We start from the raw sequence: 13,905 nt of genomic DNA on the forward strand, positions 1-13,905 counted from the left end.
TGGGGTGTGTTGCTGTTTGTTTGATGCTGTTTGATGCAGTGGGTGAGGTATCGAGGCAGAAATACAGTCGGGTACACCAGCTACTTTAAAGAGGTTCCCCTTTCACATTTGCAGGTCGTCATTGGACTTCTCCTCCCAAAGGCTTGGTATCAATATGGGAACAGAGTCTCCGATGCTGAAGCCGAGGCCGGAGATAGATAGCACATATGCAAAAAATTTCTTGTCACCAAATACCTACCTAGTACCTAAACCATGAATATTTCGGTGGTTGGGGAAACTCGGGACCAAAGACCGTGGCTGAGCGCAGTCGAGATGAGGCTTCACATGCCGAGAAACTGTGATGATCTGGCGGAATACGCTCCTCGCTGTCAATCTTTCAAGGCTACGAGGTAACGAATACGCTTCCTGGGGGGGGGCGAACAAGCGAAGCAGGATACCTGGTCACAATGCATACATGTGCGCCGATTCCATCCGCGGCAAAGCATCACCCATGTTGCTCCTATCCGCAGCTAAGAAGAAGAAGAGAAAAACTCTGCCCCTGTCCCTCGATAAAGTAGGTACCGATCATTGACGGGGCTCGAAATCATGACAGCATCTATACTGTAAAAACCATGACAGAATCAATATGCTAATAAGAGCGCACACTATCAAAGGCCCTTTTCTCGGCTTGACGAAGGGATCAAGGCCAGCTTGCTCGTCTACTGTACATACCTTGGTTTGCCTTTTTAGCTGCTTATGTGCTGCGGAGCGTGGCTTGTATCAAGGTAGAATCTGGGGAGAGGAGGATCGCACCTACAAAGGCTACGATCAGAGGAGTATTGCTTGGATTCTATCATTGCTGCTGGATATTAACACCGATAACACCAAGTGTACATACATACCATGATGAGCAGCTGGTCAGGCCATCAGGATAGACATCCCGGATATCGCCCGCAGATCCATGCTAAAAACTCGTTCCCAATTCAAGGCTTGCTTGCAAATCTTTGGCAAGCATCCGATTCCTGCAACCGCCCAAGCTGGCAATGAATGACAAGCGCACCAGCCCATTCAAAAAAGGCCGAGAAAAGAAAGCCACCGTGTTGGTATGATCTCACACTGTATATTTTCTGTGGAGTGGCAGCGGCTCGAAAGCAATTTTTTTTTTCTTTTTTTTTTCTTTCCTTCCCCAGGTTTTCTCCGCATAATCTGGCCGTCCCGTCCCTTTTCTTTCGCTCTTTTTGTGCTGGTTTCAATTGCTACAAACTACTACTCCCACCATTTGGAGTCAATGCGCACGACAGCCGCCAATGCAAGCAAATCTGGGGGATTCTTTCTATTGACGCGCCGCCATGGTGCTACAGCCATTGTGATGTGGCTATTCCATTGCGATTCTTTTTTTTCTACCCTCCAATTCTGCGTCTATTACATACTTCGTCTCTTGTGGCTTGAATCTGAATCTCGTGGCGGTCGAAATCGCTGGGTGAAAACGCGGGGCTTATTAGAGTCAGGAACAGCAGATGACTGGCACAAGATGTCATGAATCGGTGCCTCCTCCGTACAGGTGACAACATCTGCTGTAGTACTACCTATTACTATTCGCAGTCATCAACCACCCAGATTCACTCTGCACTTATATTGACACCAAAAGCATGAGCAGCTGCTTGGGGCATAGTCCGGCGGCAAAAGTCTGACTCCCGTCTGCCTGCATCGTTCGATTCCTTGCTGCGAGCTGCCGAGAACAGATCCTCCATCTTCTGCCGTGCTCACGCACGTGTGCCCTACCTACAGTAGGTACTCTGCCTGGCCTGGGCGGGCAGCGTCACCCTCTGAGGTATCGGGTACAGCGAGACTCGTTCTGAAAGACCTTCTGCGTTGATGATATTACGACACAGTCTGCGGTACATGTACCCGACCCCCTTCAACCGTTACCGAGGCAAGACATCCTGGTTGCGAGTCGTCGCTGCCGAAGAGGCACGCAGCTGTGGTCATACTGTGCCGCACCAACCCGGTTGTAGGTACTAGGTCAGGCTGAGGTGCTTACTATTAGCAACAGAATGTAATAGGTTCTCAAATCGTCAGGCGCGCGGGCAAATAGCTCCAGGGCTGGAGAGGGGGGGCGCGTTCTCACAAGACTCTGCGGGCTGGACAGGTTGACGAGAGGGGGGAGGGCGAAGCCACTCAGGCCAGCGTGATGCAGCTAGCTGGCAGACAGCTCTCGTCCATCCCAGCCAATCCAGCTTCGTCTACGCAGTTAGCCGACGGTCGATGGCTTTTCTCTTAGGAGTCGAAATTGCATTCACCGCTCCACCCCCATCCCGTGGCTCCTCTGGTGTCTGGTGTTCTGGGCTCTCACGGGACAAGGATCGGACATGGCGGCGCTGGGGGCAGTCTGGCCTGGCTCGAGGCATCGTCGTCGAGTAATGGAAGAGCCCAGGTATGTAAGTATTGACCATGGAGAGTCGCCCGATAGTCGCCTCGACTAGTACGAGTACCTTATTACCTAGGTAGGCACCGGAGCAAGTACGAACACTATCGTGAGAGATGCCGGCGCAGATGGTGCAATGACACCTGGTCATATGTACTTGTACCCTGCCTTGCGCTGTAAGTGAACCCGATCAGTCTCCTTTTGAGGTGGTACACATGCCTTGCCCGTACCTGGCTGCTCCCTGCTCTTGTGCGTCCCGCCAGGCGTACGAGTTACATGTGCGAGGACCAAAGAGCACGCATGCCTCGTACTCGGGAGCAACCAGCAGCTGGCAAGCCACGAGCCGCACCAGAGCAAGCTCTGCTTTGGTGCGAGTGCGTCCGTCCGTCGTGAGTCCATTGTTGCAGCACCCAACGTTTTGCGTCAAGCCTCCCGGCCCCCTCCCTGCTGGTTTTTCCTACCGGGTTCAAACTCTGCGGCAGCCTCCTCCTCAATATCATCGTCATTGTCTTGCTGCTTTTCCTCCTGCTCTTGCGCGCTCCACTCCTTTCCCAACGTTTCCCCCCTTTTCATCATCATCATCATCACCATCCCTCCTCTTCCCTTCCATCTTCTTCCGACTTCATCTGTAACAATAATCGTGTTCGACGGGTAGTACTACTGTATTACTATATCGCATGTTCACGGTGGGAACAAGCGGCTGGCAAGGGGGGCGGCCAACTCCATTCCTCTGTGGCGGCGAGCGAGTCCCCCAACCGGGCATGGCGCCAGCTGAGGGAGGGTGGCGAGCCCCAGCATCGCGAGGAATTAGCCAGCCAGAGCAGCGAATAGGCGGCGCCCGGGTGCTCGCACGGACGGGCCAGGTAGAGAATACTGAGCAAGTACTTGGGCGACTGGGTCCTCGTTCTCCCTCCACCAGCGTTGCTGGGCTGCTCATGCATGACAAGGACGGGCTGAAGTACTTGTACCTACCTTAGACTACCCAGGGCGCTCGCAGGGGTCGACAGCGCGTACTCAGTACCTGCGCGTGCTTTCATGTGTGTCTGAGTGGTACGGAGTACGAGGACACACCATTGGGAAGGCTCGGCAATGGCCCAAGGCGCAAGCCAAGCGGCCAAGATGCTGCTGCCAGAAGCTAAGCTACAAGACGTAGAGAGGTTTCATGCCTGGGGTAGTAGCTGCAAATGATGTGCACTTTTTCTTATCGCTGGTAGCGAGACCGCAGCGTGCGGGCATGCAAATGCAGAGCAGACGGCGATGCTCGAACGGCCCATCTAGTAATCATCATTTCCCACGCTGACTTGCAACATCGCCCACGTTGCGATCGATCCCCCCTGCCCCTCCCCAGGTTCCGGCTTCCAGGCCCAGGCGGAGAAGAGGCCTAGAAGCCAGCGCCAGGCAGGGCAGGCGGGAGCTCCAGGGCATTCCTCCAGGGCTGCTCCAGGGCTGCTCCAGGGCTCCAGGCCCCGTCCTTCAGGGCCTTCCCTCTCCTGCCGCTGCGGGGTGGGGCGCACCAGAGCCCCTCGTCGGCCAATCAGGCGCCGTCAGCGCCATGCTGCTCGCGCTGATCGCTTCCTGTTCGCTTGCTAGCCCTCCCGCCTCCATTCATTGACTTTGCTCCTCGTCGTTGCTCGCCCCGAATCTCACTTCTGCCCCTTGTCTTCTGTTCCTCAACTTGCACCCGCACGCTTCCACAGTTTCTTCCTTGACTGCTGAGTGCTTACAAGTACTACTACATATCATCAAGCGGCCGCCGCCAAATCTGGATCGCGGTGCTTGCGCGCATTCAAACGCTGCGGCCCACAAATCCCAGTTCCAGCCCGGAAGCCGCTCGCCCTCTCCCTCGACCTCGACGCTCCAGGTCCAACCAGCAACTCGAGGCCGACATATTGCGAGTTCTAGTATTACTACGTACTGTCCGCTCACAAGACAGGCCCAACAACGCCCCGAGGCTCGATGCTCCGACATCCCCTGGGTTTCCCATGCCGCGACCGCACCTGAGCAGTGCCGCGGAAGCCTCGAGCTCGTTCATCCATTGATGCCTCCAAGCCTCGTCGCCCTTCTTTGCGCCGCCGACTCGTATCACTCGAATCCGTGGACTGCACCCGCTCTCATCCAAAGGACTCCATCCGTCAGCCCCAGGACTGGGCAACCCACGGCTGGCAACTCGTGCCTCGACCGACTCGACGCCTCGTCGCTATTATTACCTGCCTACCTACTACTACCAGGTACTACTATAGCCACTACCAGCCCAACTAACAACCTCCTGCTAGCACGGCACTGTGCCCTCTGCCGTCGGCCTGTTAGTGCCTGCTCTTGGTGCCGTTAGCACCTGCACCGTCAGTGGTCACGCTTCTAGCGCAGCCGGGCTCGCTCGACCCTTGCCTCTGCTCTGCTGTTCTGGCTTCCGCGCCCCCCATCTTCCACTAAAGAGGCAGAGAATATTACCCACTGCCGTCCGTGACGCTCGTCGCCGCAGCGTTTTTGCCTGCCTGCCTGCCTGCCTCTCGCTTTTGTCGTCCGATCTTCTGCGTCCTCTCTTCCTCTCGGAAACACTCTCGCTCGTCGCTGCGCCTCGACCAGCGCCCCGTCACCCGGCGATCCGCCATCGTCGAAACCCTCGCTTCTGCCGCCGCCCGCCTCGACGCGAAAGGGCGTCGCAACGCCTGAAGCCCTGGATTGACTCCCCAAACACCGTCACCATGGCCATCGCCATGGGCTGGCACAAGCCCGACAATGTCGCTGGCTCGTCGGCGCCAGCCATCATGGTCGGCCTCTTCGTCGCCTCCGGTGGTTTGCTCTTTGGTTACGATACTGGGTAAGCAGCGCCGCCATTGTTTCCAGCTCATCGTCAAGTGCGATGCTCGACCACCACCCTCATCCGAGCCCTGTGTCGATCTCGTTGCCGACTGCGCCATGTCGTTGTTGTCGCCCGTACCACGTCTTGTACTCGATCACTCGAGATTGTTCTTTTGGGGGAGGAATGGGGACGTCTTCTGGCTGCGTTGATGCCGTTAGTGCTGCATCGGGGCGTGCTGTGTCTTGTCATATCTCGTTCGTCGACCCATACCACGTTCTTGCACGACGACGAGAGTATGCGGGACCAGGGCGTCATCGTCTTTTCTCGTCATCGTGGCACGACCCCCCCAGCAGGAAGACGGACGCTCTCATGGCACCTGCTACCTGATGTTATTGCAAAAACTTGCGCTTGCCTCGTTGCATTTGGCTCTCGTGCACCGGTCTGATTGCATGCGCGCCAACATCGACCGCTAACCCGCATCTTCGTCTAGGGCAATCAACGGTATTCTCGCCATGGAGGAGTTCAAGCAGAGGTTTGGAACGTGTAACAACAAGACCGAAAACGACGACATTTGCGCCAAAGACTCGGCCCTCATCGTCGCCATCCTCAGCGTTGGCACCGCTGTTGGAGCCCTCCTCGCCGCTCCCGCTGGCGATTCCCTCGGTCGCCGAAGAACCCTCCTCCTGTCCGTCTTCATCTTCTGCGTCGGAGCCATTCTGCAAGTCTCTGCCGAGAGGCTAAACGCCCTGTTAGTGGGAAGGTGGGTTTCTCAAGTCTCGATCTCTTTCACCAATCCTCATGGTCATCCCCTCTGCCATCTCATCAGCGCCCGGATCTATTCCTGGCTTGTGCCTTCGTCTTCCCCACCGATGTATACTCGTGGACACGGACTGACCTCGTAAAACAGATGTCTGGCTGGTGTCGGCGTTGGCGCCGTCTCAGTCCTTGTTCCATTATATCAGTCTGAAATGGCTCCCAAATGGATACGTGGTACCCTAGTATGCGCCTACCAACTCTCCATCACCATCGGCCTCCTCTCCGCCTCCATCATCAACATCATCACCTCCAGAATCCCATCAGCAGCCTCCTACCGAATTCCCCTTGGCCTTCAGATCCTCCCTGCCGCCATTCTGACCGGTGGTCTCCTGCTCCTCCCCGAAACCCCGCGATTCTTGGTCAAGCAAGGCAAGAAGGAAGCCGCCGGCCTTTCGCTAAGTCGCCTCCGACGCCTCGACATCACCCATCCGGCCCTCATCGACGAACTTCAGGAGATTGTTGCCAATCACCAATACGAACTGACCTTGGGTCCGGACACCTACAAGGAGATCTTTGTAGGCTCGCCTCACCTTGGACGCCGAACCTTTACCGGCTGCGGCATTCAAATGCTCCAGCAACTCACCGGCATCAACTTCATCATGTACTATAGCACCACGTTCTTTGGTGGCTCGGGCGTCGACAGCCCCTATACCAAGTCGCTCATTATCCAAGTCATCAACGTCGTGTCAACTTTCGTCGGCGTCTTCGTTATTGAGTCTTGGGGTCGCCGCAAGCTGTTGATAGTGGGTGCCATCGGTATGGCATGCTGTCAGTTGATCATGGCATCGTTTGCTGCCGCTGCTGGAGAAGGCCTCAAGCAGGCCTCTATCACCATCCTGATTGTCTTTTGTTCTCTCAACATCTTCTTCTTCGCCGCCTCCTGGGGCCCCGTTGCGTGGGTCGTGACGTCGGAGATCTATCCCCTCAAGGTTCGCGCAAAGTCCATGTCGATTTCGACATTCTCCAACTGGGTTCTCAACTTTGGCATCGGCTACAGTACGCCCTTCATGGTGGGCAGCGGGCCCGGCACGGCTGGCTTCGGCACCAAGATCTTCTTCATCTGGGGAGCTTTTTGCATCGTCGCCGTCTTCTTCGTCTGGGCTATGGTCTATGAAACCAGCAAAATCAGCTTGGAGCAGATCGACGAGATGTACGAGCGAGTGGACCATGCCTGGAATAGCAGAAACTTCGAGCCCAGCTGGAGCTTCCAGCAGATTCTCGACGAGGGCTGGTCACCTAGCGCCCAACCTCCGCCGGATCACGAGCTACAAACGACATCCACGCAATCAAGCGCCGACACCACCCTGGGCGATTCAAATTCCGTCATCATACAAATGCCCCCCACCGCGCACCACGGGGATGGCAACGAGATTACGACAGCTTCAGATGGAAATAAAGACTCTGTCCCGACGATGGCGCACGTTGACTTCAGTTACTGAAAAGACAAAAGAACAAAAACAAGCGACAACCTCTCTTCTCCTATTCTACAAGGAGCTGCGTCCCCTTGCCCTCGTCACTCGGGCGCTTCTCCCTTCTTTCTAACGCCGTTCTTCCCTACATGTATAGAGGGATCCGGCTGCTTTATTACCACCTTAAGCCTTTGATGTGAACATGCGGAAATATATCAGCGATGGAGTTTTTGACGAAACGGAGTTTAGTGGCGTCTGGGTTCTTTTTTTCTTCTATTATTATCGCCACTTCATTATCCCCCTTTGTCAACGGTTACTGGGATCTCCAAGGGTACATGACTGCGGGCTGCATCAAACAATATCTTTTTAGTTACAAGGGGAGGAACGGAAACATGGATATTCAAAGGGCAATGGTTTCGGGAAAGGCACCAACGGGTCACTTTTATCATGGGCTCTTTTCTATATCTTCTTGGGGAGATGTGTGGATATCTTGGGAGTTGTGGTCGCCGGGAGGTGGGGGGGAAGCGTCTCCCACTCCATGGACAGCGTCATCATGGCCAAACTGTGATTTATGAATTGTGGTCTTTTTCGTGATATCACTTGGTATTTGGTTTTCTTGCTATTTTGCTTATTCTGCTTTTCTTTTGGCCTCTCTTGTTGAGCTGATCGTGGGTCGTCGGGGGCTGAATGGCGGATTTGGATATTGGATACTCGATTCTGCGAAATACCCTTGTCCTGTAAAAGACAAATATATTTCCCTTTCATGTATTCACTTGAGGCTTTTACGACTTTGCTAGGGAATGACTGGCCCTTTCTCGCGCGCTGAAGTCTCACTCTGAATGTACGCCAATTCATCAAATTTTTTCGGCTCAAAAGAAAGACTCCCTGAGTTCCGTCATGGGTTGAACTTTGGTCCGTCATGAAAGAGAATCATTCTAAACCTCCCAATCCTTGTCAAACAAACAAACCAAGACCATGCGATACGGAACAGCGAGGCGATTGACAAGGTTCAGCTACAGGAAGGAGCAAGGAACCGTCAAAAGTGCATGTTATGCAGCAGTCATCATCACACCTGTTGTTCAGCCAGACAAACGCATCGTCACCACGATTCAACGCCGTCTCCGATTCACACCCGCGCCCATGAACCACTCCATGTTCTGCAAAACAAGCATGTTCCTTGACACACTAAGGGTTCAGTGAACGGCTTGTTCTGAATCCTTGCAGAACGCTGACAGCTCTTCCCATCAAGAGAAGCACAGAGAGCAAGTATATGACGGACAACAAGACATACCACCATACCTTGAGCCTTCGTCAAAGTTCAAGTGCTTTCACCATAAGATGGCACTGCTGCCAAAGTGTCTCCTGCCCCGTCTCAGCACCCCTCTACCTCCTTTCTCACACTTTCGATCATAGTCAACATGGCCCTTCACACATACATACACGCAAACAAACACACATCTGTGGATTCACATGTCCACGTCTGGGAAAGCAGCCCTTCTTCAAGGACGACGCAGATATGCGGGACATGCACTCCATACAGACAAAGAGACATCGAAGCGCCACGGGGTTCAACTGAAAAGTTTTGGTATGCGGGCAAGCTTGCCACAGCTCACGATGCTCTGCTGCCCTCTGTCCTCAGTGATTGACCGCACTCGACGGTAGAAAAGTGTAACAAGGACGACGTGGAATAGCACGCCAGAACACAGTGACCTGAACAAACAGCCAAGAGCACATAGTCAGTCAACCAGCAATATGAGGAAATGAACGCTTGGCGTATCGTGAACCGTAAAGTGATTACAGATATAAGGTAGGGCGAAGAAGCCTCCTCTCTCCCTCCTCCCCTTTCGAGATCATTCTTCTCTACTTTCTTCGCCAAAATTAGCAACAATCACAAGAACACCCTGCGGCATTGCCGAGGAAGAACGAGCAAAGACTTGAAAAGCCTGACGAATCCACATACAAGCCGCCATGTCGCGTCGACATCATCAACAACACATCCGACAGCCTGCCGTGGCTCCTGCGCCGGCTTCTGCTCCGGCGCTTGAGAGATCACGAGCAGTAGAGGAACTTCATCCCGTGCTACTTGATCTCATACTTCGAATGAACATCGTGCCACCGGGAGAAATAGGCTCCCTCTCAGAAGCGGCACTGGCGAATGCAGTGACGCTGGCCATATCGATGTTACCTGAGGATGAGCAGACACGCATAGTCTCGCGCATCATGACTGACGATGAGATCGCGGAAGAACGACTCAACCATCCACGGCTACAGAACCTGCAGTCCCGCGTGGCCTTGTCTCAAAACGAACGACGGCTTTTGCTGCGGGCATCACCCGAACCAGATGACGACGGCGCAAACGAGGACGAGGCCGGCGCCAACGGATGCATCATCTGTTTTGATAGGAACGCTGTGGCCGTCCCATGCGGCTGTCGCTACTGTGCCAGCTGCCTGCGAGAACTGGTGCGCGTCGGCCTCCGCTCCGAGGCAGACTTTCCCCCGCGCTGCTGCCGACCCTTTGATGAGGCCACAGTCCGCCTCGCTGGACGTCCCGCGCTGGTTCATTTGTTCCGCCAGCTGTCGGCGGAGTATGCCGTTCCGCCAGCTCAGCGGCTGTACTGCCACAATCCCGGCTGCGCGTCATTTATCCCAGCGTCGGCCATTCAGGCGGCGGCCAGGGACGAGGCCAATGCCACGGCCGTGGGAACGTGTCCGTCATGTAGCAGCGCGACATGCCGAGAGTGCGGCGGAAGAGCGCACAGAGGCTTGCCTTGCAGAGCGGAGGGCGACGATGAGGCGATGTGGGATATGATGGACGCCAATGGGCTTGTGGGCTGCCCTCAGTGCGGCATCGTGATAACCTTGATGGATGGTTGCAACCATATGACGTGAGGATACAATCCCCCTTTCCCTCCCCTTTCTGTACATTTGGCTAGGCACTCAAGGGCTGACCGCTAATCGATATTGTAGATGCGTGTGCGGCGCCGAGTTTTGCTTTCTCTGCGGCGAAGATTGGGAGTTCGATTGCCGCTGCCCCTTGTATAACGCACGAGAGCTCCGCGTCCCCATCCGTCGACGACCCGGCCGGTTGCCCATCACGCGAGGCGGAAGAGCTCATCTCGCTGACGGCAGCGAGCAATCGGCGTCGACTCGAGTCCCGCGGCTGCGATATGATCCGACAGATGAATTCGCTCTGTTAGCGCTCGACGATGCCGCCAACCTCACCGCGCCCTCTCCCGCTCCAGCTCCGGCCCTTGCTCCAGCTCGCGCCCCTCGGGTATTTGCTCCAGCTGACGCTCGTCCACCTGAGATCATCCCAGGCCGTGCTCCTCCTATAATTGTTCCAGCTCGTGCTCATCATCACGCTCATGGGCACCATCATGGGCATCATCACGTGCATCATCGGGATCATTATCGTGAGCATCTTCATCGTCGTGAGCATCGTCGTGAGCACCATCGCGAGCACCATCATGGGCATCATCATGGGCATCATCGTGAGCGTCCCGAGCCTCGTCCGCCCCCAATCGTTCCGGAACATGGCTATGACCGTGATGATGCTCAGGTTCCCCCCATTCTTCTACCCAATGGCCTTCCAGCAGGCCAGCCCGCAGTCGGGGGAGCACAAGGTCTCAGCCTATACGACGTCCTGCAGCAGCTTCAAGCCGCCGACGCACGGCTCGCGGCTCGAAGACGCGAGATAGTCAACTTCATATACCAACCAGACCGGGAAGCCATGGCGGAGCTCCTGAGCCGGCGGCTCATTGTGCAGCCTGAGCAACGAAGAGCGCGCGATGACTCTCGAGAGCGCCGTCGATCAAGACGACAACACCGACGTTGATGCTGGCATGAAGTGCTTGCCAGGTATTCTGCATCTTGTGGTAGCTTAGTCGAGGAGCAAAGGGTGCTGCGTTTCTGTCTTGTTTTGGATCTCTGGTAGTTGAAGAAAGGTGGCTCTCTAAGAAGGAGAACAGTAGAATAATATCCATCATCGATGAGCTAGAAGCAATGTTTCCTCGTGTCAGTCGACCGTCATCTCTGGTGATGAATACTTCCAGGTCAAGAAACCTGGGTGATATCTTGCCCCCCACGACTCGGCATGTGATAACTACACATGATTCCGCAATTCTCAGCAACGAAGCAAGCTGAATGTCCAACCTCGTAATGCGAATAACGGCAAGAAGAGGACAAGCGAGGTTTTCAAGCGAGGCAAAAAAAGAAATTGCTTCTCAGAGGACGGAATCGAACCGCCGACTTTCTGATGAGATGATTTCCATTACAGTCAGACGCCATGAACCAACTAGACCACTCCGAGTTTGCGATGCCGTCGAGCGAAAGCAAACCAGGTCAAGAAGGTGGACGAATCTCGAGGAGGAGGAAGAAGTCGGAGAGCGGAGAAGTAGATGTTGTTCAGTTGAGTGGAGGAGAGAAAGAGATGATGGCGTTGGAGCAGGTTTACATAATGAGATAAACAGGAAAGAACAAGAAAGTCGATAAAGAGAAAGCGCGGCCGTTGATGCAACAGGGAAGGAGTGAAAAAAAAAAATTGAAGACGAAAATGTCAAAAAAAATGTAACTCTTCTCCGGGGAGAATTGCTCTCCGGGGACGGAATCGAACCGCCGACTTTCTGATGAGATGTTACCATTACAGTCAGACGCCATGAACCAACTAGACCACCCAGAGGATGTTGAAGAGTTGACAATCGGTTCCGTACATTAGTCTATAATGCTTAGCACAGCAATCACAAAAAAATCCCACTTCAACCTCAAATTCGCTTCATGTCTTCCCTGCAAGTCTTCCATTCTCGGCAAACACTCCCACCCTTGCCCACTCGTTCTCCTGCATATTATTCCCACCACCGCCTTTGTTTCCGATGCAAGACCGCAACCATCATGTGTGTAATATCTTAGTAATGACGGCTTCAAACCCAATTGCGACTCCGTCCTTGTCAATGTCTCCCGCCACTCGCTCCATTCCTATATCCGGCAAGAAACCTGCATGCAAGCGAAGGGAGGCCCGTTCGTCTAGATCATGCGTCGTCCCGGCCCAAGTCGAAGCAACAATGCATGAAAATCAACAAACCTGCCTGTCTGCCATGCCACGCCACTCCGTGCCCACTCGCAAGCGGCCGCGGCGGGCCTTTAGGTTACTATCCGCTGTGAAGGATCCTACCTTGCCTTAGTACGTCGTGGCATGCACCAAACTTTCACCGTACACCTACTATTACTATTACCCGTTAGCTCCACCCTTCGTGACCAACTATCAGGCCGTCGCCTTCTAGTTAGTATAGAAATGTCTAGAACGCACTAAAAATCAGGACATACCTTTCCTAGTTCCCTAGCATACTAAATTTATATATAAATAAAAACAATAATGCGTATTTAATTATATAAAAAGCTTTAAAAAGTAATAGATAAATTATCCCCTGCATTCCAGGCTGCGGCTGCAATTCTAAGTAATTATAATTGCCCTTTTTATAACTAGAAGCTGCTGTTAATTTATAAGGCCGCTGCCTAATTTAACATAAGCCCTTTATTAGTCTATTATATAATTTCCTTACTTTAAGCACCAGATCCTATTTTATAATAGCCTAGCTAGCTGCAGGCCTTAATAAATAAAAAAGATAATACTCTTATTATATATATAATATAGCTATAGTAAGGAGGATTTCCTGCTATAAAGCTGCAACTTATAGCTGCTGCTAATAACCTCTATTACTGCTATAACCCTAATATTAATAATCTAAGGTAAAATTAGTATTTATAATAGCTTTAAGACTATTTAAAGCTTTAAATAACTTATATTAAGGCTGTAAATAAGGCCTAGAAGGCATTTAAAGCCTTTAAGTCTAACTATATTATTATTTTCTTTAAGAAGTTAAAAGAACTTATTATAACCTTTAATATTAGCATATTTAAGATATAAAATAAAAATAAGTATAGTATCTAGCTTAGCTGTATTTAAAAGCAAATTCTAGTTATTATTATATATTTACTTTAAAGCTAAAAGCTAGAAGTTATTAATTTAAGTAATTATAAGTCCTTAACCTTTATTAGCTATATTAATACTATTAGTAAGTTAATTCCTTTTTAGGTTATTTTTAAGATATTCCTAATTAAGTCTTAGGCTAAGATTAAAGCTAATAAAGCTATTTACTTTACTTACTTTAAGACTAGCTTCTTAAATAGTAAGATTATATTAAAATAGCTTTACTACTTTAACTAGAAGACCTAGAAGAGATTAGTAAAGGCTAGATAACTTAAAGTATCTTTTAAAGTATAGTTTAGCTATAATAAGTAGCTTTAAGATTTAGTAAGGCTATTACTGCTGCCCTTTAAGTTACTATTAATCTAGCATTTAAAAAAAAAGAAGATATATTATTTTTTTATTATTAATAGCTTCTCTAGCTATATATTTATTAACTTTATAAAATATTATATTAAATTTAATATCTTTATTACTATCTTCCCTCCTTATTTAA

The 13,905-nt window shown here is 51.9% G+C and overlaps 3 protein-coding genes across 3 annotated transcripts; all 3 read left to right on the plus strand.

The window, feature by feature from the left end:
- Positions 1-4,980: 4,980 nt before the first annotated feature.
- Positions 4,981-8,131, plus strand: TRIREDRAFT_72383 (galactose permease). The gene is made up of 5 exons (XM_006968439.1): positions 4,981-5,222; positions 5,695-5,964; positions 6,112-7,342; positions 7,391-7,600; positions 7,626-8,131. Exons 1-4 carry the CDS (start codon positions 5,107-5,109, stop codon positions 7,457-7,459), a joined length of 1,686 nt encoding a protein of 561 aa, XP_006968501.1. The 5' UTR covers positions 4,981-5,106; the 3' UTR covers positions 7,460-7,600; positions 7,626-8,131.
- A 1,266-nt stretch (positions 8,132-9,397) lies between these two features.
- Positions 9,398-10,520, plus strand: TRIREDRAFT_68028 (uncharacterized protein; the record flags this gene model as incomplete). The annotated part of the gene is made up of 2 exons (XM_006968440.1): positions 9,398-10,314; positions 10,397-10,520. Coding segments are annotated over 2 exons (1,041 nt in total), but the record flags the coding sequence as incomplete, so codon positions are not given.
- A 1,966-nt stretch (positions 10,521-12,486) lies between these two features.
- On the plus strand, positions 12,487-13,678 carry TRIREDRAFT_111012 (uncharacterized protein; the record flags this gene model as incomplete). The annotated part of the gene is made up of 6 exons (XM_006968441.1): positions 12,487-12,605; positions 12,822-12,830; positions 13,077-13,081; positions 13,481-13,497; positions 13,551-13,611; positions 13,650-13,678. The coding sequence occupies 6 exons, from the start codon at positions 12,487-12,489 to the stop codon at positions 13,676-13,678; spliced, it is 240 nt and encodes a 79-aa protein (XP_006968503.1).
- Positions 13,679-13,905: the final 227 nt, after the last annotated feature.

The sequence above is a fragment of the Trichoderma reesei genome, assembly GCF_000167675.1.
Source record: "Trichoderma reesei QM6a unplaced genomic scaffold TRIREscaffold_23, whole genome shotgun sequence".
NCBI classification, from domain to species: Eukaryota; Fungi; Ascomycota; class Sordariomycetes; order Hypocreales; family Hypocreaceae; genus Trichoderma; species Trichoderma reesei.

What these genes read in the sequence shown, in the direction of transcription:
- TRIREDRAFT_72383 (XM_006968439.1), top strand. Translation starts at nt 5,107, where the DNA reads ATGGCCATCGCCATGGGCTGGCACAAGCCCGACAATGTCGCTGGCTCG. An exon ending in CTCTTTGGTTACGATACTGG is followed by an intron (nt 5,223 to 5,694) that starts GTAAGCAGCGCC and finishes ATCTTCGTCTAG; the next exon opens with GGCAATCAACGGTATTCTCG. An exon ending in CCCTGGGCGATTCAAATTCC is followed by an intron (nt 7,343 to 7,390) that starts GTCATCATACAA and finishes GATGGCAACGAG; the next exon opens with ATTACGACAGCTTCAGATGG.